The 27,185-nt window shown below is 37.6% G+C and overlaps 1 protein-coding gene across 4 annotated transcripts in view; it reads left to right on the top strand.

The window, feature by feature from the left end:
* LOC131350962 (adhesion G protein-coupled receptor A1) overlaps positions 1-22,954 on the top strand; it is a 195,148-nt gene extending 172,194 nt beyond the window's left edge. For 2 of the 4 annotated variants that reach the window (XM_058386008.1, XM_058386007.1), the window contains 4 exons: positions 1,582-1,705; positions 10,441-10,589; positions 16,738-16,833; positions 17,084-22,954. In XM_058386008.1, the coding sequence (XP_058241991.1) occupies positions 1,582-1,705; positions 10,441-10,589; positions 16,738-16,833; positions 17,084-18,410 (1,696 nt within the window). In that variant the 3' untranslated portion in view covers positions 18,411-22,954. The remainder of the gene's footprint in view (positions 1-1,581; positions 1,706-10,440; positions 10,590-16,737; positions 16,834-17,083) is intronic. The other 2 variants (XM_058386009.1, XM_058386010.1) reach the window with 2 other exon arrangements.
* Positions 22,955-27,185: the final 4,231 nt, after the last annotated feature.

Below are 27,185 nucleotides of genomic sequence, written 5' to 3'. Positions count from 1 at the left end.
CAGAGTTCTAGTGGGGATGCCAGGTTAATGCTGAATGACCCTCTGAAGCGGTTACAGTCTCGACTGCTCTCTCCTGCCTCAGCATTGCAGATTTATAGACAGATAGAGACACTTTATAGTGTGCATAGGGCACTATTTTTGGGAGATTTATTCTCAACTCCAGAAGCCTAGCAGAGAGTATCCAAAACCTTAATGCATTTCTTTTCATTTCTCTCTCTCTTACCTTCTTTTCAAGATTAACAGTACTTAAGTAAGTGACTGGATAGCATGCTGGTTAACATATTGTAACAATGCCACATGGTTTTCCTGTAATAGATGGCTTTGTGTCAAGTTGTTATTTTGCTGTACAATAACACTTTAACCCTTTTTATAGAAAATGGAAATAGAAATTGACTTATGGAAAATGACCTAACAGATTTTCAGTTAGTATAATTAAAGGAAATAATTATGGCCACAATTTTATAACATTTTTTTTGTTTGTTTTTTTGAAACCTTTCTATGAATATATTGCCCCTAGTAGGCTAGGAAAAAACAGAAACACTAATGAAAAACTACAAATTCAGTGCTAAACATAGACAAAACAGGCAAAAGTTCCATTTTTTGCCCTCTAAATCTGTACCTGCCCATTCATGCAAATATTAATTTCAGCCAATCATATGGCACTGTCACAAAGCAGATAGAGTTAAAGACAGGCTTTAGTTAATGCTTACTTCAGGAAAAAATAACTATGACCATGGCATAGATGTTGGTGTCAAGTGGGCTTCTTTGAGTATTTCAGAAACTGCTGATCTCCTGGGATTTTCATCCACAACAATCTCTAGAGTTTACACAGTGAATGGAGCGAAAAACAAAAATAAACATCCAATGAGCTTGCAGTTCTGTGGGTGGAAATGCCTTGCTGATGAGAAAGGTCAAGAGAGAATGACCAGAATATCTAGTTAATTCAAATAATCACACTTTATACAACTGTCATGAGCAGAACAAGTGCAAGTCAGACTGCACATCATAAGGTGTGATGCTCGAGTAGCAGAAAACCAGAAATCTGATGCAACAGTAGGTGCAAGTAATGTTTCCCTGAAACTGGACAAAGACCAGGGGCTGCTTTTCTGTTCATGTTGGTTGAAAAGAGTGGCTATTTAAAGTTATTATACACTTTTTGTCAGCTCAAATTAGTTAGGCAAAAAAACTCCAATATACAATATATTATTGTTATAAAATAATAACACTTAAAATAATAGACAGTGAGAGCATATGCCTGGTGCATGAGAAATAGTCAATAAATGCTGCTCCAGTAACATAGATGTTTAACATTAATCATTAATCCCAACAGGCAAAAACAGCAGAAACTAACCTTAGTGAGTATGGGAAGTATGCACTTCATATGCTTCATTTGATGTCACAGTGCTACAAATAGCAGAAAGATTTTGAACCAACTACAGCGGGGTCTTAAAGGATGATCCCCAAACCTCATACACAGCACTCGATTTGATTGGGCTTTCCAGCTAGAGAATTCTTGATTAAGGCATTAAAGTGTAAAACGCAGCCCACACACAACTGAGTTATATGTTCTTTCTGTAACAGTACAATCCGGATCAGCAGGAAAGGATGGCACATGCTCCTGAACTTCTGTTTCCACACAGCTCTGACGTTCGCTGTGTTCGCCGGAGGCATCAACCGCATCAAATACCCAATTTTCTGCCAAGCGGTGAGTCCTCAGCCTTTTCATAATCACACACTCTTTAAACCCTTTCAAGCTCTCTCTCTCTCTCTCTCCCTCCAAGCAACACTGCCTACTGAAATGTTATTTTTGTGCATACTGATGTGCACTGACTTCCTAATGTATACAGGTCTTTTTTTCGACTGTGTGTGTTGCCAGTGTTACTAACAATGGCTACATTCTTGATGACCTCCTCCTTAATGGATCTTAGCTATTGGTCTGCATTATTTATCCCCATCCCACTGGAGCTTTTTAAAGATTGGTTTGTGTGCATGTATCTTACCTCCAGGGCACCATTCATTTATACAGACATGTACTAAGCAAAGTGTATATTGACTGTATTCGCCTGCATTAATGGTAGCCATTTCTGAAGAGTAACCCATTCTGTAATAGTAAATAGTGACCTATAATATACAAGACAGTTATACCCATGCCGTCGAGACCCTATGTTATATTAAGGTAGAGGAGCAATGCAGTCAGCAGTTGAACCTATGTCTAGATGGTCAATGGTAAATTCAGAAACAGCTGGAATGGAGGCTTCAATCTTCTGAATACAGTGACTCATACAGCATTCCTTTCAGGCGCACTGAATAACTTTTCAGCGCTGAAGAGTAGAGCATGAGGACTAATGCTTACTGTGTCAAACAAGTGAAAATTGAAGCTATAAAAGTCTTTAGGCTATCAGAAAACATCACTGGTTAAGTAGCTTTTAGAAGAAACTACAATCATGCAGCTCATTAAAGCCTTTAATTGCCTTTTGACAATACCATTTCATAGCAAATGTCAGAAACCTGTTAAATATAGCTCAAAGTCTATTCATGATACACATTTGTATTCAGCTCGCTCTCGCTGAAACGTTTTGTTCTACACTCCTGATTTAGCCGCACACAAATTTAGCACCTACTGCTAATTTCAGATCTTACGTAAGTCAAAAAAGTCAACTTTTTTCTTTTTTGTTTGCGTCAACATTTCATTCTACCTGATTGGCATGGCAGGCTACTCAAATGAGACATTCGAAAAAGAAAAATGTGCAAAATCGAAACTTCCCAATATTTTTGTCAACATTTAAAGCTAAATCTACCTTACTATATGCTGACAAAAGAAACAAAAAAGCCTACCAAGAGTAATGCCATTTTATTTTACTAACAGTAAAGTCATAGTGACACAGTCGTGAAGTTCAAATATCATTAGAGAGCAATAGGAACAGAAAATCAATTCAATTCACTTCAATTTTATTTGTATAATGCTTTTAACAATGGACATTGTCTCAAAGCAGCTTGACAGAATATATGAAATATAGTACAAAATCTCATTAATATTAGATAAAAAAAGTTCAAGATTAATATTAGACTTATATTCAAAATTATTTGTATTAATCCCTATTCCCTAATCGTAACCTTGTTAATACTGTTAATTCAGCATGAACAAATATTTTTGTCTTCTTTGTTTTTTAAAGTCTGTGAATAATGTGTTAGCATTGAGTCTTTGCTTCTTTCAAAAACTTACAGTTGCTGAAGGGCTTCTTGTGCTTGTACATGAGATGGCTTACATGGAATGAAGCCTCAGTAGCAGCTTTATCTCTTGGGGGGGAGACAAGAATTCATTCCCTCTCTCGGGGGGAAAGAATGCTTGAATTTCAGATTGCTGGTGGTGTGACAGCGCTACAACAACAACGCTAAACATATCAAGCACTATGATGATTGGTGGAGGTTTTCTTTCATCACTGTAAAAGGAAATTTGTTCAATCATTCTGCATGAAAATATATAAAAAAATATCTGTATATGTCTTTTGCCTTCTCTCACTGCTCAGCACTGGTTTCCTAAACAGAGTTCCTTCATTGACAATAACTGCAATGGTAGCCTAATTTCACAATTGTAAACCATAGTTGTATACCACCAAATAAATATGTAACAGTTAATATCATAATATCATCAGTTAATATCATAATATCATCAGATATTTTACCACTGGATTTTTTCTACTATCTACTAAAAATACTAAAACAAATTGACTGACCAGTAAACACGGATGACTACTGCTTTCCGCTCTGCCCCTTCCCCTTGTAAACCAGTGTTGCATGACCTTTATTTTCATACAGGCTAAAAATAGGCTTATATATTTTATGATGCAATAACACTTGTCTGGTCTCATGAATCTCATTGTAAAATAGTAAGAGTTACAATTAGATTTTCATCCCACCTGTTTCTTAAAAAACTGCTACAATGGCAGATTCTTGCATTTCTGAGCAGCCAGTTTACTTAAATTCTCTTAGACGAAAATGGCAACTGGTGAAGATATTAGATGAGAGGGCTAAAATCTGGAAAGTTGAAGAATTAGGGTTGACCAATAATATCACTGATAATAAGAATCATCATCATCATCATCAATACAAACACTCTACAGTTGTGGTCAAAGCAATCGCAGGAATGTAGAGCCATAACTCTTTAGTATAAAAATTAAAAAATAATAATCAGGACTGATTTTTAGTTTCATTCATGATGTGTGTTTTGACCACAGACAGTGGTGGAATTCTGTGAGTAAAGGAGGAAAGGTCTGTATGAACAAATGGGCAGGCAGGGTGGCAAGGTGGTGACTGTTGTGTCCTGTGGTGTTGTCTGTTGTGTGTTTGACCTGTGATGGTGATGATTGGTACTGCTGTGACCTGAAAATTCTGTTCTTCTTGAAATTTAAAAGCACGCCTTTTTCCTCATCAGTTTGGGACTGTTTTCCCTACTTTGTGCAAAATTTATATTTGGAGAAGAGTCTTGAATATCAAAGTTCCCTTGATAACTTTGTTTAGAGGGGTTTTAACACGATGTGAGCCAAACTGAAAATAATTTAGGATTACCAAATATGGCAGTTAGGTGGAAGCATTTTTAGCATGTTATTGAGCATGTTTACCTTTGACTAGTAAGTGGCACAAGCATGAAATTTGTTGCATAATATCAGGTCATTGTCATGAATATGTCTACCAAGTTTTGTGTCAGTGTGTAAATAGATAGATAGATAGATAGATAGATAGATAGATAGATAGATAGATAGATAGATAGATAGATAGATAGATAGACAGACAGACAGATAGCTAGACAGATAGATAGATAGATAGATAGATAGATAGATAGATAGATAGATAGATAGATAGATAGATAGATAGATAGATAGATAGATAGACAGACAGACAGATAGCTAGACAGATAGATAGATAGATAGATAGATAGATAGATAGATAGATAGATAGATAGATAGATAGATAGATAGATAGATAGATAGATAGCCTCTTATGGGCAGACTGTTTGAAGTATCAAAATTCTTTTCTGAATCTTACTCTAAAGATGATGTGTACAGAATTTGGTGATGACTGTATAAAATTTATAGTAGGAGTTTTAAAAAACTGGGGAAAAAAAAGTTATGACTATAATTATACTTCCAAATTAGGCCCAAATTTGACTCAATGGTGGCTCAAGAGCATTGACAGCACTTTTGGTTCCGTAGACCAGACATTTTATGGGTTTTGACACTCTAGCCAGAAGAAGAGAGAGTTACAGGAAAAGAAGAAGAAAAACAATTAGAAAAGCTATAATGATAATAGGGTACTTGATCCATAATAATAAGGAAAAGGTCATTTGTTAAATATTGTAAACACACACAAAGTTGACACAGTAAACAGTAAATACAGCAAATAAAAAAGCTGTAACACTTTTGTTCAAACCAAAAGACATTAAATTTATGGTTCATCCGTCTGTCCTATCAGGTAATTTGTACTTTGATCTGACAACATGTGCTCAATCTATCAACTTTTAGATTTTTCCAAACACAATTTAGGGGAAAATGATGTAAGTAATCTATTTGTCTATGTTCATTAAAAATGTGACTAACTCTGTATCTCGACTGCTGATGACGTACAACAGAAGCGTCACTGGAACAAGCTAAATTATATTAGTCCTTATGGAGCTCGAATGTTGGACATCCTTCGTAGCCCTTTGTAGCATTCTGTGTGTTTTTCTTCTGACCACTAGTAATGGATAAAATATGATGACGGATGTCAAAAGCTAAAATACTGATATCGCAGGGGAGCTAGTCCCTGCTAGCCCACTGATACAAGCTGCCCATGCATATTAGTAGTATATTAACAAATAGTTTATAAACCTGAAATTGTTAATTATTAGTTATTATTATTAAGCTGTTTATAAAGTGTTATAAGAACATATATTTTATTCACATACTCTTTCTTAACATTCTGTTCTGACTGTTGTTCTGTCACATGTTTTTAAGAAATATTTTCATCAAATACACCAATGCTCTACAATAGCAAATGTAGTCTGATTAAAACTGGACATTATTCAGTGCAAGTGTGTAATATTAGACTAGATGTGTAAGCTGATTAGTGATATGTTTAGTTAAGATGTTGGACTACTGATTGGAAGGTTCTGAATTCCCATGACCACCAAACTGCTAGCGCAGGGCCCTTTAACAAGGTGCTTAACCCTCAACAGCTCAGATGTATAAATGAGATAAATGTAAATCAGTCTGGATAAGGGCGTCTGCCAAATACCATAAATGTTGTATAGGCTGATTAGTTACGAGCAACATTTTACCAGCAACAGCTGGTCTTGATATTGCAGTTCTGTTGTCTGATATTACAGTCTTGCTGTCTGTGTAATTTGTACTTGGATTGAACATTGAGACCTTTTGTACTTCACCTCTAAATGCATTTGGGGGAAAAGGGATGATAAACCACCTCATTCACATTCACATTCATTATACCCATGACTGTATTTCACACGTGCCTCCTTATTCACTGCTGATGACATGTTACAGATCTGATAGCCAAGTGGGCTGAATAATATGAAAACGAAATGAAGATTAACCCTAGAAAGCATTTGTCTGAACAACTGACATGATGGTCATTAATAGGCTACATGAATCCACAGTCTAGGATAGAAAGAAACAAGCCCCAGCCTTACTTCCTCATACCATACTGTGCTATTGCACTTAAGTCAACAGAATCTTCTTTAACAGAAGATCTGAGGTAGATGCTGAAAATGACTCCTTGACTTTTAATTTTGAAATTATTCATTATACATTTACAGCTTTTGGCAGGCCCCCATATCTAGAGTGACTTACATAATTGCTTTTGAAGTCTTTATCAAAAATATATATATATATATACTGGTTCATTTATTCCAATTTTTGCCAGTAGTAGTAGATATTTGCTTCAATTTCTTGCAGTGGTTTTCAAAGTAGAATCCCAGGGGTCTGTGAAATATAGACAGGGCATCCACAGTTTTTTAATTAATAATATTATGTTTTATTATTGAGTTTGTATGACTGTAGTCATTTGCCTTGTGAGGTGAATTGAAGTGGTTTTAATTATACGCATGCCCATTTTTCCTGCTTCTAACACAGACACACACACACACACACACACACACAATGTGTATGTATGTATATACCTACTCATAAAAGTTTGCATTTTTATTTTAAATAAATATGCACTGTTCAACATCCTCACTGACCCTTTGTCTTTACACACACACACATGCACACACACACACACATGCACACACACACACACACACACACACACACACATGAATACAGTTGACCTTTATGCACACATGGGAACTCAGCATGAAAACTTCTCGAAAGCAGCATCTTACAGACAGACTCCATTTGAATCCCTTTTTGAATGGGAGTGACCTTGAATATTTTCTGTTATTGGTTCAGGTTTATGACCTACATATGCTTTTGATAAACAGTTGAACTCATACACAATAATAGTCATGGATCATGGGGCTAAACTTTAAATCTGCACCTTGGTGCATATTTTATAAAATTGTGGCTGGCCTGATTGAGATGCTGCCAGAGTTTTATTGATCTGCTTTGTATTTGAATGTGTAAGGGCAGAGTTCCAATTCTGCCCCGCAGGCATGTTTAGCACTATTTCTGTGAAGGCCTAAGATGCTTTTCGCAAATCAATCTCTCTCTCTCTCTCTCTCTCTCTCTCTCTCTCTCTCCCTCTCTCTCTCTCTCTCTCTTTCTCTCTCCCTTCAAATAGCAGGGTTATATTAGTTAGTAAGGATCTGGATTTCAATCGGAGTCTGAATTTGCTGAGCTATTTTTCCCCTGTTGGACTATTTTTTATGGCTGTGGAGCTCTCAGAAGAGTCAGCTTCTGCCTTAATGGCTCCTTATTAAGGTGTTAAAAAGATTAGTTGATTAAACTTAATAACATTACCATTAACCTTTTCTAATAAGGCCATTTGTTCTGTAATGCATATGAAAAAAATGTTTTTTTAAATGAGGAAAATGAAAATTAAAAATGGGACACCTACCTTAAATGGGACTTGTACCTTTAAATCCTAGTTTTTGTACGTTACTTATTATCTCTTATACCTTTTTAAATGTTTATTATATCTTATGTGTTATTTTGTTATATTTTGTACCCTTAAATTCTAGTATTTAGTATTTTTTGTTATATATTTTGTTGTAAGTGAGGTGGTTTTAAACCTGATAGCTATTGTATAAAAGATTTGATGGCCAAGAGCTAATGGACACCTGACCATCATATGGGTGATAAGTGTTTTTTGAACATCCTAGTCCAGTCTCCCTTTCCTCCACCTTCAATTTCCTCTAGATTTGGGGTGTGGCTGTGAGGATTTGTGCTCATTTAGTCAGAAGAGCATTAGTGATACCAGGCACTGATGTTGGGTCCAGTCAGCATTCCAGTTCATTCTAGTGGTGTTTATTTGGGTTGAGGTCAGGGCTCTGTATAGGTGAATTAAATTCTTCTACTCCTGCCTTGGCCACCATGCCTTTATGGACTTCACTTTGTGCACAGGGGCATTGTCATGCTGGAACAGGTTTGGGCCTCTTCATTATAAGTGCAGAGAAATTGTAATGCCACTGCATACAAACGTGTCCTAGACAATTGTGTTTCAACTTTGTGGCAACAGATACCACATATGATTGTGATTGTTAGGTGTCCACATATGTTTGAGCGTATAGATAGTAATTCTGCATAGCAATAGATGATAACAAGTCATCTATTTTTTTTATTGATATGGCTTGGTTGATTGGCATGACTTGTTCTTATGGCAAGTAACAGTAATTTTGTTTCATTGTATAAGTGCATCCAGGTGGTGATGGGTTCCCTTTTGTGTCTGGTTCCTTTAAATATTTCTTTCTAATATGGATTTTTAGCTTGCCACATCACCTCTGGTACTGTATATCCTGAATTTATAGATATCTGGTAAGCTGCTTTGTGACAGTGTCCCTCATTAAAACTGCTATACAAATAAAATTTAATTGGATTTTAGTTACTTTTTTATATTTGGTTATCAGAACCATCAGGGCATGCTTTTCACTTTATTATTTGCTTTAAATATGGCAAGGTGTGGAAAGGATGGGAATACATTCTAACTTTTCCCCTCTTCAAAAAAATCTTAAAGAACCTAAGAGAGCACATTCAGCAGGTATGCAACAACTTTACTGCACAGCTGGGATTTTGTCATGGGATCTGAATGCATTAGCAATGTCAGAAATATCAAAGAATTCACAGTGGATCTCCCTTTGACCCTGAAGTGACCGGAGGCTGAGATTTTTGTTTCAAACTATAGCTGGTTTGACAAATCTATTGGGAAGGCACATTCTCAGAAATGACTAGTTCAGCCATCAAACTCTACCCTCATGGTGATTGGCTCCCTAGACACCCTCACCACAGCCTATCTGCCATGCTTCCCTATCTATTTAACCCTTTATTATCCTGACTAAACCCCTGGGCTTGGCCTCAGAGCGCAACTAGAGATTTTCCTCCTTACCATCTTCCCTCCCAGCACAACCTGTGTAGATCTACAACAGAGGGATTCCTCCTGCCTTACCTCACAGTAACATCAAGTTCCTAATATTTCTGTTTTTATGCAGCTTTAATACCCAAGCCTCTTTACTTGTACAGCAGCAGCATAGCAGATCTAATCTGCCAAGACCAAACCTACCTACATTCTATTCCCATCGATAAAAGCTCATTAATTTCATTCGGAGAGTTGTCATGACTGAAATAGTATTTTAGTGCCTTGCTGACAGTATGTACTAATGATTATAATGGAATTCTCAAATGACCCTGACCAGTAGCTTAAGGAGTTTTCAGTTGTACTTGAGTGATTAAAATTCTGTTTAAAAGAAAGAGTGTCATGAGTTCAACTCTTACAACTACCAGATTGCTGCTAGAGCAAAGTTCTTAGCCTTTAACTAGGAGCGATTCTGCTTCACTTACAGTATATATTACTTTGAATAAATATTTCTGCCTAATGATGTTGATGTTTAAGAGATCTGATCTTGGATCTTAGTAAATTGTTTCTGGGTGAGATATTTAGTGGTGTGTGTATAAATGTTTTAAAATGCCTTTGGTCAATTGATTCATTAAATATATTAAATCTGAAGTCGACTTTTTTGCCTCTTTCATATCACAGTTCATGAATAAACAAATGTGATCAGCTCTATTTATGTTAATATGGAATAAAAGCACTCGTTTATCTATGTATCCATTCTGTGACACATATAATCGTGTGAGTGGTGTGAAGAAAATGTCCTCTTATTTATAGGGATGAGTAGATATTGCAGATTATCATGGTTTATTTGGATGGTTATTTTTTAAGGATGATGGAGATTTTCATAGTGGCATGCAGAAAGTAACCATAATTGATTCTGTGTGTGTTGTCTCATAGGTTGGAGTAATACTTCATTACTCGTCTCTGTCCACTATGCTATGGCTGGGCTTCACAGCTCGGAACATCTACAAACAGGTGATCAAGAAACCCCCCAAGCCTCAGGACGGAGACGTGCCTCCTCACCCCCCCAGGTCACCAATGCTGAGGTTAGACACATACTCGCACACATATGCTCCTTCATCGAGTGTCTGTCTCTCTTCATTATTCTCTGTGTTTAGCTCTTTTGTGCAGGTTTATGTCATTATGTTCAGACTGATATTGGTGCATGTTCAGTGACTAGAGCTTGGCTTCGAAGATTAAAAAGCACAATTGGATTTTGATTGAAATTCATTCTGAATCAGGCTGGTTCAGCTGCACTGAAAAGCAACAGAGGTGTTTGTCTCTTTAATGTTTTGTTCCAGGGATGTTGTTTTTAACCTTCTCATTGACCTGCTATTGATGTTATGCTAATATGCTACAAGGAATTTCTGTTGGGCTTGCATAGGGATAGATTTTTTTTTTTTGGCCACCCATGGAGAAAATGTGCAGAACTAGAGACAGAGCTATGGTGTTCATTTCAAATATGCAGTTTCCCATCAAGCTACATTAAACCCATTAATTTGTTCATTATAAGTAATCAGTATACAATACAAATATAACAATAGTAGTGCACATAGATTATGTGCCATAACATCAGGATGATGTAGGAATAGCGCAGTGGAATAGTGCAGTATTAGCAGCCTAGTGTGGCACTGTAGTCAGTTCGGTATTGTGGATCACACAACATTGTCATTGTGTTTGTGTGCGTGTGTGTGTAATATGCAGTCCAGCTTTTTGTGTTGAAATGCCATTTCGAATTGATACGTGAGTGTGAAGGTAGGGTTGATCTAAGACCTAATTCTCACTTTGACCGTTTTTTAAACGAATCCATCAGAAGTAAAACGATTTTGCTGTCTTTTCTAAGTGTGCCGTCTTTTTGTTTAATCTGGCAGCATCATTATCATCTGTGTCGTACAATCAACTTTGTTTCTCCAGTTTTGTCAGTTTTTGCCCTTGTCTGCAAGGATCATTTTTAAAAGCGAGTAGCTGAAAGTTAATGGAAAATCCTCCAGATGAAAGGACTTGGATGTGAGAAAAGAAATTTTAACTTTACTTAGAGTCACCTGGTGGCATTTAAAGGATATTAGGGATATGCAGATTATTGTGGCATTTTGTGCTGTACTCTTTGACTTTCACAAAGGTGTTGCTACCTATTTAACTGAATACCAATCACACTTCAGTGTCTGTCGAAGAATTGACATAACGGAAGTAAGATTTTGTCCCTGCTTTATTTATTTGTATTGGTAATGACTGAAAAAGCAATCACTACTTCTACACATTCAGCAAAAACCTATATTGACTGACTTCCTTCAAGTCAGCATCTGCAGCTGGCTCAGCTATTTGACATGTTTGTCTATGTTAATGTTCCCCAGAGAGAAAAACCATGAGAGTTTGTGTGTGTGTGTGTCTGGGTGTCTGTGTGCCTTTGTTCATTGCATAAGAAAAAACACACATACATTTGTATGGAATACAGAGAGATATGTGTACACTCAGAAAGTTTGATAACAGTGATTTTATAGAGATATAAAAGGAATTTTAGAAAGCTGTAAGGAAAATAAGAAATTTATGAAGGTGCCTTCAAGGAACCATGTATGAATTCAGGTTAATGTCCTGGACAGTGTTTAATTCTCCTGGGCAGTTGTTGCTCTCTAGGGTCCCCTTCAGCTTCAAAAACTCAGGATCTCTAAAATTATCCCTGCCTTTGGCAAACTGTTAGCACCATTGGATTTACGGCATAGTTTATTCAATGTATTAGAGATTATTTTAGTGTTGTGTGCAGGACATTCCTAGCTTTCTCATAACTAACTAACTAACCAAGTAACTAACTAACTAAAAATTAATCTTAACTACATGGAGTTAATATGGGGTATTAATTCTATGACTTCATGAACTTATTTTACTTCTGCAGTCCTTGTGTTCTTTCTTGTCTAAGCACTTCTCGTTGCCAGAAATCTATTAGAGTCTTCCACAGTCCACAGTTGGTCAAAGTTCCAGTTTTATGTTTATTGCTCATGCTAATTAGTTAAAGAAAATTACTTGTTCCTCACTTCTGGACTGTCTTGTGTATTTATGCACCTGTTTCAGTATTATTCTATGTAAAATCTTGTTTTGCTTACAGTTACCATATGTTTGGTTTGTGCTTGATATCTTCTGTTTTGACTCCTGCTTTGTTTCTTTGGTGTTTGATACTGATTACCACATTGCCCTTTTTTTTTATCGATAAGCATTGAATTCTATCCTGATTTTTTTTCTCCAATAAATCCTTCAGATTTCCACAAATGTGTCTGCTAAAGTAGCCTACTTGGTATCTTTGGTGATGGGAAGCGGGCTTTGCTTTTTGTCAAACAGATCTAACCTCATAGAAGAATGAACTGACATTAAAAAGGAGCTAAAATCAGCAGCAATGTTCAAAATAGAATTTCATGTACTGATTTCAGCAGTCTCGTTGAACAGTCAGACATTCCTGTTTTCAGACATGGACTCAATCCAGCTTTGCAATCTGGACTGACATGCAAAGATGACTCAGTGGTTCTAAAGGAAGGCTAGGTGATGTTATCCATAAAGTCCAAAAGTGAGCAGGCTTTTCTTTCTAACTAAGAAGAATTGCACCCACTGCTACTTAGAATCTATCTATACTTATAATCATTTTGTGGTATCAAGTGTGCTTGTACTGATTGGTGGATCATTGTGTCTAGTTCTGCACCAGTCTAAAGGAAATAATTCAGTTTGGTATTTGAATGGACATTCTCCTGTGGACTAGACAAAAAACAACCCCAGCTATGGTTTCTATGGCTCAATTAAAAACCTTTAGAATCAGCAGAATTAGATTGTCTGCATCACTGATAATCTGTAATAACTAGATTTGAACTCTCAACCTTCCTTGAACATCAGGGAGGATAAATTATACCACATAACTCAATACTCTCAAGTGGGTCAGTTCATAAATAAAAGTTATGATTAAAGGTACTAAAATCCTTTAGCGGAGGGCACGGCTTAGTGTTTAGCACATTTGTCTCACTGCATGGTTCTTCATGGTTCATCTTGTTCTTCCCATACTTCAGGGGATTCCTTTGGGTATACTTCCTCCCTCAGTACAATGACATTACAGGCTGATTGGCATCACTAAATGGTCTATAGTGTGCGAGTGTGTGTGCCTGGTTGTGTGACTGCAAGTGATGTTGGTTTCCCATTCAGTGTCCCCCATCTTGAGCCCTGGGATAAGTCCCCTGGGATAAGCTTTAGGCAATGGTTGAAGTGGTTTCTTTAAATATACTGAACGATTTTGAAACACTAGTACAATATCAAGCATAACAGCTTTAAAAAGGCATTAACATGATATTATTAAAGTGATACCTGCTACCTCTTCCTAACCCAGAGAAGCATGATTTTACCAGTGTGGTCCAGTACAATACCTACATTTTCAATACAGATGGTATTAGAGGGTTATGGTCTTTGCTCAAGGGTCAAACTGTAGCAGCTTGGTTATGCCGGGGCTTGAACTCCCAACCTTAAGAGCAGAAATCTACAGCTTTAACCTTTGAACCATTTACCATAGCGTATTAATGTATCTTGTTTCCATGATCCTGTGAGCCACTGGTTATACTGGTATTTGATGACACAGGCAGATGTTATTGGAAACTGTGTACCTTCAGCATATAGACAACTAGTGAAGTCTGTTAGCTTTAACAACATTCGGCGGACCAATATCATCCTGTGCTACAATATCAGCTAGGTTAGGTATCTGGTTATATAGATATAATATTCATTTTTACAATCCTAATATAATTTCCATCTTCACCCATCTAAAGCCATAAAATAAATAATCCAGACCTCTCCTGATTTATAGTTACTTCCTGCTTTTATTATGCAGAGTGAATCCCAGAGTGAATTTCATATTTTCCTGCTCAAGCATGTAGTTTAGTCAGTAGCCTATCTGACCTTTGTGGAAGATGGCCTCACATAATTACTCAATAAATTTAGGGGCTCCAGGCCCCAAAAAAGTTAGATTATTTGGTCATAGTTCCAGTTTTAAGTTTATTGCTCACACATATTCAGGCTCAGAACATATTTAGGTTTACACATATGGTAATGTATAGCAGGTTTTGTATATGAGCCCTGCACTTGTTTTGTTTTTGGTATGTATCATTAACATCATGTATCATCAGTGTATATGTAACGTCACAATTATTGTAATACGTGTGTGTGTGTGTGTGTGTGTGCAGGGGCGCATCTAAAAGCAGATAATGTCTTGACTGTGGCACTGGGCTGATCCTCTGTGATTGACTTTAATGCGAGCTGTCACAAGACCTAGCCACTGAGGCCCAGCAGCTGGAGACAAATCAATTTCTTTCACCTCTATTGCACTCGTATACACGAACACACACACACACACACCACTCAGAAACCATTCACACACACAGTCTTAAATGGAAACCCTTTGACACACTAGCTTATTGGCCAGGCCACAATATCAGCCTCATCAGAGCACCCTATTCCAGTGTCCTCAGCAGCGCTGTGTCTTTATGTAAGTAGTTGTGGTAAGAATTTTAGCAGCAGCATGGCACTTCTATCAGAATGATAGTAATTATTTTAGAAGTCAAACATCTTGATTTTTACATTTTGCTTATTATGATTATATAATGTGTTCACCTTTTAGAGACTCAGTTCAGCATGCTTGACTCAGTTGAGGAAGCTTTTTCTTTTGTCATCAGATTAGAGGTGTAACTGAATATGAATACATTATTCGGAATAAACAGATAAGGTGTTCTAAATAGATACAAATACAGATATGATTACGAGGCGCACTTATCGCATGGGACTCAAATAAATTGTCACACTTGCAGAAGGTTTAACATGAATCGAGACAAATTATGAAAGCGTGACGTAGCGGAGTTTAGGGCAGAATTCACGGGCCATGTTAAGAGTGCTGACAGTTCAGCCCATAGATTTTGTCTGTGTGTGAATGGGAAAATTTTTCATATTAAAATAAATAAATAAATAAATTCATGATTTCAGCTACACAATCTTTGGACATAAATACAAATACAGAGACTGCTATTTGGTGAACTAAACAGTTACAGATACAGAGAGTGTCACTGTGGTACACTGCTACAGCAGATGTATGTTAATCAGAGTTTAGCCTGAAGCTCACTCTCTCTCTCCTAACGGAATGTCTCTGTTGTACATGGCAGTGTGATTGTGTGTGTTTTCTATATATTACAGATATTAATGATATTATGTTTCATAATTTCGGTTGTTTGCTTCATCTTTAGGTTGAAAAAGCTATGTTTTTAATATGCATGCTGAAGAATGCTGCTCTCGATGTCTCACTGTAAAAGTGTTTACAAATAAAAGACCAAGGGTTAAAGAGCAGGCTCTCATAAAAAGCATTTGCATGAATTTACAAATGTGTGTGTGTGTGTGTGTGTGTGTATGCATTTCCCAACACAATGGGTATATATTGAAATATCAACATGTCTATGTGGGGTTTTCTTTCATTTATTCCTTTTTAATACAATAAAATATAACTGAAAATAAATGCTTGTAAACTTGAGCACAAACCATTTTTTCATGTTAGCATACACACCCAAGTTCAGCAATAAAACTATATGAGTGATGAGTGTTTATGATCAGGTAAAAGCCTCTGAAGAAGCTTTGTCATGTCAAGAATGACAGGATTGTTAATGAGAGCCCCTCAAGTACTCACCTTAATTGAATTTCACAAGGCTGAGTGAGTAGTGAGTAGAGAGAGAGAGAGAGAGAGAGAGAGAGAGTTAAAAGAATGAGCTGGCAAAGTGTGAATGGGTTTCTACACAGAAAAAATGCTTGAGGAAAATATTTAGGATATTTAATGCAGACTGATGTTGTGATTAAACAGTTGGACCCATTCATGTTATCACCTTAAAAAAATATGTGAATAGAAGATGAATATAAATTCCAGTTGTAATGATCTGTATTCTTCACGTTTTATTTGTCACATACAAGGAGATATAAACTGTATATTCAGTGTAATGCTTAGCAGCTCAGAAGTTCCAGAGCTGTGCTCACACGATAACAGCGAGCCATGGAAATCATATTCTGTTGTAGGATCTCTAATTCCCTTTCATTACTGCACTGCTGTTTGTTTCAGCTATTGCTTTATTGCCTCCTGATACATTAACCTGCGGAATACCATCTCATCCTGTGACACATGACTCTGTGTTTGTGTCTCTGCAGGTTTTATTTAATCGGCGGAGGAATTCCCTTCATTATCTGTGGCATCACAGCTGCCATCAACATAGAAAATTATGGAAGCGGAGAGCAAACTCCATAGTAAGTAAACAATTTCTTTGGGGGTGATACTCAAAACAGTGCAGTACACATAACGCATTAGAAATGTTGCCTTAGAATTGTCTCTGGTGCAGCCAGTGCTATGTATACTTTGCTCTATAAATAACTTGAGTTGCTGCTTTTCTCTTCACTCCTCCTGAAAAAAAAAATGCAATTACTGAGTGCTCTGGGGTTTGTTTTGTGCTATATGTGGTATAACATAGCAGATAATTGTACTACTTTTGTATTGCAGCTGCTGGATGGCATGGGAGCCTAGTCTCGGGGCATTCTATGGACCTGTGGCATTCATCGTTTTGGTGACATGTGTCTACTTCCTGTGCACCTTCATCCAGCTGCGTAAACACCCAGAGAGGAAATACGAGCTAAAGGTGCTATCTGAGGAGCAGCAGAGACTCTCTGCTGTCGATGTCCCCCACTGTCACCATCAAGGTGAACCTGGCATGCCAGGAGGTGATGGGACCCGCTGCCATGCTGGCTGCCCGGGATTGATCAACCCATCTTTACTCGCCAATGAGCACTCATTCAAGGCCCAGCTAAGGAGTGCTGCATTCACACTGTTTTTATTCTTAGCCACATGGACATTTGGGGCCCTGGCTGTGTCTCAGGCTCATTTCCTGGACATGATATTCAGCTGTCTGTATGGAGCGTTCTCAGTCACTCTGGGTCTTTTTGTGCTGATTCACCACTGCGCTAAGCGTGACGATGTCTGGCATTGCTGGTGCACCTGTTGCCCTGGTCACCAAGCTAATACCTGCCAAGGGCATGGGCATGCCCATGGGCGCCCTAAGGTCAATGTTAATGGGGATGTACACAGGCACGGGCATGGGCATGATCACTGCCACTTGGACTCGCCCTGCACAGGCAAATCTGTCCTCAGCCACACACACTCACATGGCCTGTGTAAGCTCAGTAACCTGCAGGCGCAGAACCACGTAACCTGCCTGACCCCTGTGAGCCCTGTGACCCCTTGTTGCTCAGCTCTCCACACAGAGAAGCTGCTGGAAGAGCGGCCAATTCACCTGCACAGCTGCCTGAAACCAGGCAGGACTAAAGGAAGGCAGCGGGCATCGCCAGTTGGAGAGAGAGAGCTGGCTTTCCATCTTCCAGCCAGTGCAGACGCAGGCAGCGGACACAGCTCACCCACCGACAGCCCGCATAGCACCTGCCAACGCCAGGGTCACATCTGCCACCTGGCCCAAGATGAGCACCAGGATTGGCACCATGCATGCTCTCACCATGACACTCCAATGTGCCATGCTGCACTTTGCCACCGGCACTCATGCTGTACCAAGGCAGAGATCCTGCCTTCGCCCCTGTGCCACACTGAGAGCAGGGAGCCAGAAACCCTCCTCTGTGGCTGTGGGAAGATGGCAGAGGATGAGCTTGCAGTGCCGTGTCACGGCCATGTTGAGATGCATCCTCGCAGACAGTCCTTCCCACAGTGTGTACCCAACCAGAACGGGCTTCTCAAAGGAAGTGGACACGAGGGGCACCTGTACCCATCTGACAGCACGGGGAATATACGCACTGGACCCTGGAAGAATGAAACTACTGTGTAGTTCAAGGGCTCGACGTGCATTCTGAGTTAACCACCTTCTTTACAGTTTAAAAACGAAGCAGACGTTATAAAGATTCATATCTGTTTTGGTTTTAATATGATCACAATCCTTCATTTCAGCTTTGTTTTCTTTTATTGTTTATTCGACAAAAACGTCACTCCAGAATGGATACATAGACCTGACTTGTCGCAAAAAAGGAAACATTGTGTTAGACTCTTGCTGCCAGATTGGGGCCATGCTCTATATTCCGGATTTTACCTTTTACCACAAAGCTAATTTTATCACTACAGGATAACAAACATTCTCTGAGTGTGACTTTGTGTGAGTGGGTTTTGCGTATGTGCGAGTGCACTTGAATGTACTTTGTGTATGTCCTTCTGCAAATGCAATCAATTTAGTGTTTGGTGAAAAAGAATTCTTTCATAAGATACCAGATTATACTCTAATGAGGTCTAAGTTATTAAATAAAATGTCTGACAGTGCCCAAACTGTGCAACACAAGTGAAGTGAAAAGCACTTAGAATAAGTTCCAAGTGTCCAAGTACAACATGAATACATCACCAGCAATTTTAACTCATCTGTGTTTTCATGTCACTTTAACAATCATGCTTACTGTATACTGTGAACAACGGCTGAAACTTAGTACAATACAAAACAGACAAAAAAAATAGACCTATAGTTCTGTCTCAGTTCTTTTCGGCCTCTATGGTGTGCAAACTAACAAAAAAATGAGACTGTCTGTTTTACTGCAAATCTGTATTGATTATTCAATTTCTATGGTGAATTTCCGATTCATTGAGGTGTGTGTAAAACAAACCTATCGTGTTACTCTCTGGTGCTAGAAGACCAACTAACACAACTGCATATCCATGATCAATCAGTCAGCTGGAGCAACAAAACTAACCACTGCTGAAAAATAAAACAAAAATTCACATACTCGCCTTCCACTTTATAAGGAACACCTATAGACCCACTATGCGGTTATCCATTATGAGTCATATGGTAGCAAAGTGATAGATAAAATCAAGTGGATACAAGAATCTCAGTTACTTTGACTGTGGGTTGGTTGTTGGTGCCAAGCTAATTTAAGTATTTTAGAAACTGCTACTTTCCTGGGCTTTTCATGCACAACTGTCATGTCAGTTTACACAGTGAGTGAATTGGGGGGAAAAAAACATCCATTTAACAGAAGTTCTGCAGGTAAAAATACCTTGTTGATGAGGCAGTTCAGAGGACAATGACCAGACTGATTCAAACAGACAAGAAGACTACAGTAACACAAATAACTGTCTTTAGTGCTTTGTTGAGCAAGAAAGCCTCTCAGAATGCTAGTCTTTTTTCCAAACTGTTCCCCCAAACTTTAGTCGTAAATCTTCTTTTGGCTGACTAAAGTGGAAGTCAGTGGTCTTCTGCTGTTGTAGTTGATCCAAATGCATCATGTTGTGCATTCTAAGATGCTTTTCTGCTCAGCACAGTTGTACAGAGTGGTTTATGGCGTTACTGTAGCTGTAGTGTGTCACCAGTCTGGCCATTTTCCTCTGAGCATCAAAATGGAGTCTCTGCTTGTAGAACTTCCACTCACTGGATGTTTAATTTTTTTTACTCCATTCTGTATACATTTATGGCATCTGGCAGACGTCCTTATCCAGACCGACTTACATTTATCTCATTTATACAACTGAGCAGTTGCAGGTTAAGGGCATACATTTACATTTCTCTAAATGAAAATTGCCCAAGGGCCCAGCAGTGGCATCCTGGCAGCTGATTTGGATTTGAACACATGACCTTTGGAGCAGTAATCCCACACCTTAACCACTGAGCTAACACTACCACTGTGTAAACTCTAGAGACTGCATTAAAATAGCAGAAGTTTTGGAAAAATTATCTGTAGCCACAGCCATGCTGTGGTCACAGTCACATCACCATGATCACATTTTCCCCTCAGCTTGATGTTTGCTTTGATCAATAGCTGAAGCTCTTGACCTGTATCTGCATGATTTTATGTTCTGTGCTGCTGCCACATGATTCAATGATTGGGCAAAATGCATGAATGGGCAGGTTTAAAGGTGTTCCTAATAGATTACTCAGCGAGTGTATATAACACAAGGCATTACAGTTTTGATTAAAGAACAATGATTATCTTCAAACCCAGTTTTTAAAATACAACTTATTTTCTGACCATTCTAGACTGCCTTGTGGTACGTGGAAATACTCCAGTGGTGCTTAGTGTGTTCACACACTTATTTCACATGGAAGTAAAGTCTGAATATCAAGATCAGCACTTATATATCTGGTATGAAGCTTATTTCTTTCCAGGCCTGGGTGGTGACCCTATAGCTTTGCCTCAGCCATTTCTCACTCCTGTATGCTAATCACCGGTAATTAAAAAAAATCTGGACCTATTCAAACATAAATAAGTATGGAAAAAAAGTAAGACATTTTCAATAACTGAGGTATCCCTTTTATTTTATGATCGATATTTTGCCTATTGCTCAGTATCTGAGTTTTGGTATGTTATTGATTAGAGTTGTTTAAATGCATCTTTGTCACAGATGGTTTTTTTGGACATGCAAATACGCTGTGAAATGAGAGAGAAAGTTGCTCTGGGTTAAATGATGAGTGACAATAGTGTGTTTTTGAATTTACTCCTCACGGTTTTTCACTCTGTTAAATGGAAGGTCAAGCAAGTTTGAATACTTGTTTAACTCATTTTTTGCCTTTTTATATAGAAAATACAAAACAAAAAGACAATCCAAGATCAATTTTCTCAATTCACCCAGAAGGTTCAACGGCAAAAAATTGCTCACAGCAGAAGTCTAACTGCTCCTCTTGAGGAAACTGGGGTTTTAGACTCAGGAAATGCTCAGCTATGTTCAAGGACACGTTCAGTCTAAGTTACTTCATTCGATTTTTCACATCTTTGCATATCATTATAAGAAAAATGTCCTCAGACTATATTTGATAAGCTACTACTTCCTTTCATCTTTTAACAGAACAATGGTTCAACAAGTAACCAACTTGGTGTGATGTATGGATCAGTCATGTGCAATGCAAGTTGTTCACATCCCATTTATTTGAAGAAAAAAAAAAGAGAAAATAGTTTTGCCCATCCTGTGGAAATCTGGATGCCAAATCTGTTGTCTCCTGTTTGTTCTATTGCACCTTTGTATTTTCTCAGCTCCTGAATAAAAGAGGATAAACAACCCGTTATAGCCGTGACCATCTTTAGTAACCTTCCTCTCATTCATTTTAGACATCTTCTAACATTTGTAATGGTTACTACATGAGTAATAGTTGGAATGGCATGTGTGTCATTTTCCCATCAGTGTATCCAAGTGGAAAAGAGGAAATCTTGCATTGAAAAAAAAAAAGACTCATTAAGCTGCCTTTACTCAAATTCCCATTACTGTGGTGAGCTTTGCTCTTCAGAGACTAGCTGACCTGCTGTCTATGAGAGTCTGTGTTTAACTATCTGTATCATTCTGGAGTGCATTACTGCTTGCGGTGTACATATGTGCACAAGCATGTGTGTATTTGGGATTGTGTGTGTGTGAGTGTGTTGCAGAATATGCCAGAGATACTGTAAGCAAAGCCAACAACCTCCATCACCTTTATTTTACGTTCCTCATGGACTTCAATAAATGTATTTTTTCACCACTGAATTCATGTGGCGGATTTGCTTGTGTGGCAAGGATATGTGCATATGGGTGTGTGGTTTTTTGTGGTCATACTGCATTATGTGTTCCACTGAATATTATATCTTCTGACAGCACAGAAAACGGAGATGTCTTTAGTCAACCCATGAGGTTTAACAAATAGTTTATATCAGGAAATATCCTGAAATACAGAATAGATTTCATTTCAAAATTGTACATCTAGATCCCAACACCTGCCATGAACCAAATGTTCATTTCATACCAAATAAATGAGTACAGTCATTTCCGCTAAGGAAAGTGCACTGATAACCCTAACTCTCACAGACAGACTGTATATCATCACTCTGTGTTTCTGAAGCAGTGAGCTGTGTAATTAGCTCATACTTAATTAAACCAGCTAAACAGCCTGACTACTCAGAATTGCAAGTTGATACTGTCTTAAAAAACTAAAATGCTGGAACACAAAGAAAAGGAAATGACAGCACAGATATAAGAGCTGATGTACTGTATGAAGAGTGGACCACCACCCAAATAATGTCTGCTTCACAATTTGTGTAACTACAACATATGGGCAGCTGTCAGCAAAGGCACACCAATAAAGTTTATTAGGTACCTAATAAAGTGGCCTATGACTGTAGCCAGGTTGGATAGGTAGGTGTACATCAAATCTAGCATCAGTATATACTATACTATGTATGGTAAAGTCTACCACATGCAACATTATTCCTAAAAAGCTGTTCAGATATTTATAAGAAATGCTCTTGAAATTGGTTGATGGTCACACTGGTGTGATTTAATGTGTGTGTGTGTGTGTGTGTGTTTCTGTGTCTGTAGTGTGTGCAGAGATTTCTGGCAAGTTTAAACGCCAAAAAATATACTGCCACAATAAAAAAAAAAAAAACAAGTAAGAATATCTTTAATAAAGGACAGGTTATATAATATTTCTCATTTGAGATTTTTGTACAAAGAAAAAACATTAAACCTTTTTCTACACAGTCATTCATTTCAATTTTAAAATGTTTGAAAAGAAGCAAACATTTCTGTCAATAGAATACCATTTCTTTTTTTAAGAGTATCAAGCTTGAAATATGTAAAATATTACAATATATAAAAATAGGGTTATAAATTGTATATAAAAGAATAAAAGAGAAATTTTAGTTGAATTTGCCTCTGTTCAGGATGCCTTTATTTGCTGTAAAATATTAATAATAAATGCATTACTTTTTAAAAAAGAGTTCTCGAAACAAACCGAATCTCACATTTGCATCACGTTTTTAAATATTGTAGAAAACTTTGAAGAAAACATTTTACATTCCTTAAAAATAATCAAACCTAGGTCATAATTATATCATAAAACTTTTTCATTTTTTAAAATTTGTTTTCTTGTCTATTATATTTAGCTAGATATAACATTTCCTAGGATCCATCTTCGTGTCATGTTCATAGAGGATTAGTTTTGCCTTTTACCACAGTTCACCCCATATGAACCCTATATAGGATATGACATAAACAGAATTATGAAATGCTCTCCATTTGCTAAGCACTTTATTAGGAACATGTCCACCTCATTCATGCAATTATCTAATCAGTTAATTGTGTAGCAGCAGCACAATGCATCACTCAAGTTGAATTGATTCAGGAATAAAAAACAGCTTCCTGACTCCCATGAATATCCAGAATATTACTGCACACATATAATGAGCCACATTAATTCAGAAAAAACTCTGCTGATAGGTTACTGTGAAACATTTGAGGTTTGAGAACCCCTGTTTTAGAACAATGCCTTAGTTTTTTGGCTTTCTAAAGAATCACTCCCAAATAACCTTTCAGTCTATGATTCTTTAACCATTTTGTTTTTGTTGCCATGATAAACAGTCATTTTCTACCACAAATTGGTCATTCTTATGATGGGAAGACTATTCTTTTGCCAACAAGAGTGGTCAACACTCTAAAGAGTGTAAGCATTTCTGGTGCTTTGTAAGAGAGTAGGAACAAGTTTGGATTATTGACTTTCGTGAACAAATTGTTTCAGTAAAAAATGGTCATAATATTCAAACAGTACTGAAATAGGCATTCAGTATTTACCCAGCCTCTTATGTAAGCAATCAGGTTACTTAAAACCGCTTTGCATTCAGAGCAGATGATGTTGCATTATGTATAAAGGCCGAATGTAATTGACAGACACTGATGTTTTCACATTGCAACATGTGGGTAAAGGACATTAATTCAGTCTAGATCCAACCAGGTGTTCAAGCAGGACTGTGCAAATGGTGATTTAGTGGTGATTAACATTGCAATTATGCCCTTAACATGAGCACATCCCCCTACCAGCACACACACACACACACAGATGGAATGCTCAATACATTGAGAATTGTGAAGTATGCTGAATATGAGAGCTGAAACCACAGTGTGATATGACTGCATTGCAAAGAAATGTGAAGGATAAAGGCAGACTGCTTATCAGGTCATTCATACACATTCAGCAGATGACAAAGACATTGAACACAAAGATGAGCAGAGAGAAGAAGGATGTAACAGAGGAAGACTAAAAAGAAATAATAAAAGGTGTCGTGGTTTTTAACGCAACCACTTAATTTTTTTTCAAAAGCACTTCCACTGAGGTTTTATTTTATTCTGTTATTTTTATTTTAGGGGGCTTAGTGGCTTAGTGGTTAGCATGTTTGCCTCACACCTCCAGCATCCTGGGTTTGGGTCTTGCTCCCGCTCACTGTGTGTGTGTGTGTGTGGAGTTTGCATGTTCTTCCTATGCTTGGTGGGTTTCCTCCCACAGTCCAAAGACATGCTTCTAGGCTGATTAGAGTCTCTAAATTGAATGAGTGTGTGTTTGTGCCCTGTGATGGGTTGGCATCCAGGGTGTATCCTGCCATCCTGCCTGAGATAGGCACAGGCTCCCCGTGACCCGAGTATAGATCAGATAAGTGGTACAGACAATAAAATGAAAGAATTATTGTTTTATTCATTATCAGGACATCAAATTCAGTGAATTAAGTTTCCCAAAACACACTGTCCTACAAACATGACCACCACAGACTACACATCCCAAGACACACGCACTTCTAACCATGCATACCTGTGATTTATCATTACCCATACAATATATTGGGAGCTTCTCACTTTCTCTTTCTCACACACATACACAAACACAATACCACTGTGAGCTGCTGCTGACGCTCTTCCATCAGTTGTCCGTGAGCTGTGAGCGCACGCCACCAATCAGGCTCTCCTGCTGCATCCATGTTGCACCTTCGGCAAAGTAATCTGTCATAAGGTAGGAGGCTGAGACAGATGCAGTTGCAGTCGAGGCTGATTTTAATACATAACCAGGTAAACAAATCCAAAATGCCAGGCAAGTGCAAGGTCAAAAACACATAGTATGTCAGATGATGTACAATCAAAACAGTGGAAACAGTAATACAGGGGCTTGTGTGTGTGTGTGTGTGTGTGTGTGTGTGTGTGTGTAGGTAGGTAAAATATAAAGTGCTGATACAGGACAGATGTGCATGATTAAAAGTCAGGAGACTATGAGTGTGCTGAGGTTCATCTGGCTTGATCCATTGTGCCAAAGTGTATAGGCCATGTGTTCTGGGAAACTGGACAGAAGGTAATACACAGTTTACTAGTTTATATTAATTTGTAACCTTCTGGCACAGGCAATTAATATTGGGGTAATATATACTCTTACTTTTCAGAATTCTGAATACCCTCAGTAAAGAGCCCCTGAAGTACTAGCTGCTAAACAGTCCGAAAGCAGCAAAGAGAGACCACCCTTTACGAAACTGCACAAAACTGAATAAATATATAAAAATAAAACACACACACATGCAACGAGTGATGCAATGAGTTTAAATCAACATTCCAGTGTTTTACAAATCTACTCTCTATCTACTGTACAACATCTTAGTGCATCTGTAATTCCCAATAACAAGAATCTCACCCTATCAATTATCTGCCCCAACAAATTACCATAAATTTTTATTTCAATAATGGAAAATACAGAACGTCTTCTCTGTGGTCTTGCTTATGCTAGATTGTGTATAAATAGTCATTATATGAAAAATAAATAGCTGCAAATTTATTGTCACACCCAAATAAAAGTGAAAAGAAACTATTTAAAAGTTTTATGTAATCATATAATTCTGCTCTCTGGCTCCAAAAACCCCACTGATGCACTGGACCATTTCTCTGGAGTTTACTGAAAATCCTTTTGACATCTATCATCATGGGAAAACCAGAAAGCTTTTAACATAAAAGATGGTTAGAGATAATTGTTAACAAGTCAGGTAATGGATTTAAAATGATCAAAGAACAGCTGAAAATTTGCCAAGGAAATGGATGAACGTATAAAAGTATAATTTTACAATCATTTTTGGCTTTTGAACAGAACTGGTGACTGTATGCATATTATTTGATATGAATAACTATTCCAATAGTCTATAGTGCTACACATTTACCTCTTTGGTACAGTATAGGAGGTGTATAAATCTATGACCTTGCATGCTTTCTTGATTTTTGTGTTCTTGAAAATTGTGTTTTGACTTTATTCTACTGCATAATCACATAATCACATCATGCTCATGATATTTCTCATACCCACCTTAAACTGAGCTACTGTCCCTGTCATGCTTAGGTTATAAGTAAACATATTTAAATTGTAAGAGGCAATTCACTATTCCCTTTAACAATATGACTGGCATAAAGGTAAACAGAGCTTCAGGTTAGTGAATTTGTTCATAAATTTTAAACTATCTGTTTATTTCCCTATAGTGATTTTTTTTTTTCAAATAACGCTTTTTCCATGATACTGCAATGTCCTTTTTATGTTCAGGTGTGGTGCTGCCACCAAGTGGCAACATTCTACACATTGTTTGCTTGCATTTGGGTAACAATATATACAAATAAAACAGTGCATTATTGAAAAAAGGCATGGTTGTTAGGGAGAATATCATGAATATGATGTAGCTCATATGTTACTCAGAGACCCTTTAAATTCTGTGTTCTACAGTCACAGAACCAGGTGTGACCTGCGAATGCTGTGCTCAAGGACACACTGATTGTAGTGGGATTTTATGGGCTCGGATCGACAACCTGATTTTAA

This window comes from Hemibagrus wyckioides, linkage group LG03, assembly GCF_019097595.1.
Source record: "Hemibagrus wyckioides isolate EC202008001 linkage group LG03, SWU_Hwy_1.0, whole genome shotgun sequence".
Lineage (NCBI taxonomy): Eukaryota > Metazoa > Chordata > Actinopteri > Siluriformes > Bagridae > Hemibagrus > Hemibagrus wyckioides.
This window is presented reverse-complemented; position numbering and strand designations above follow the sequence as displayed.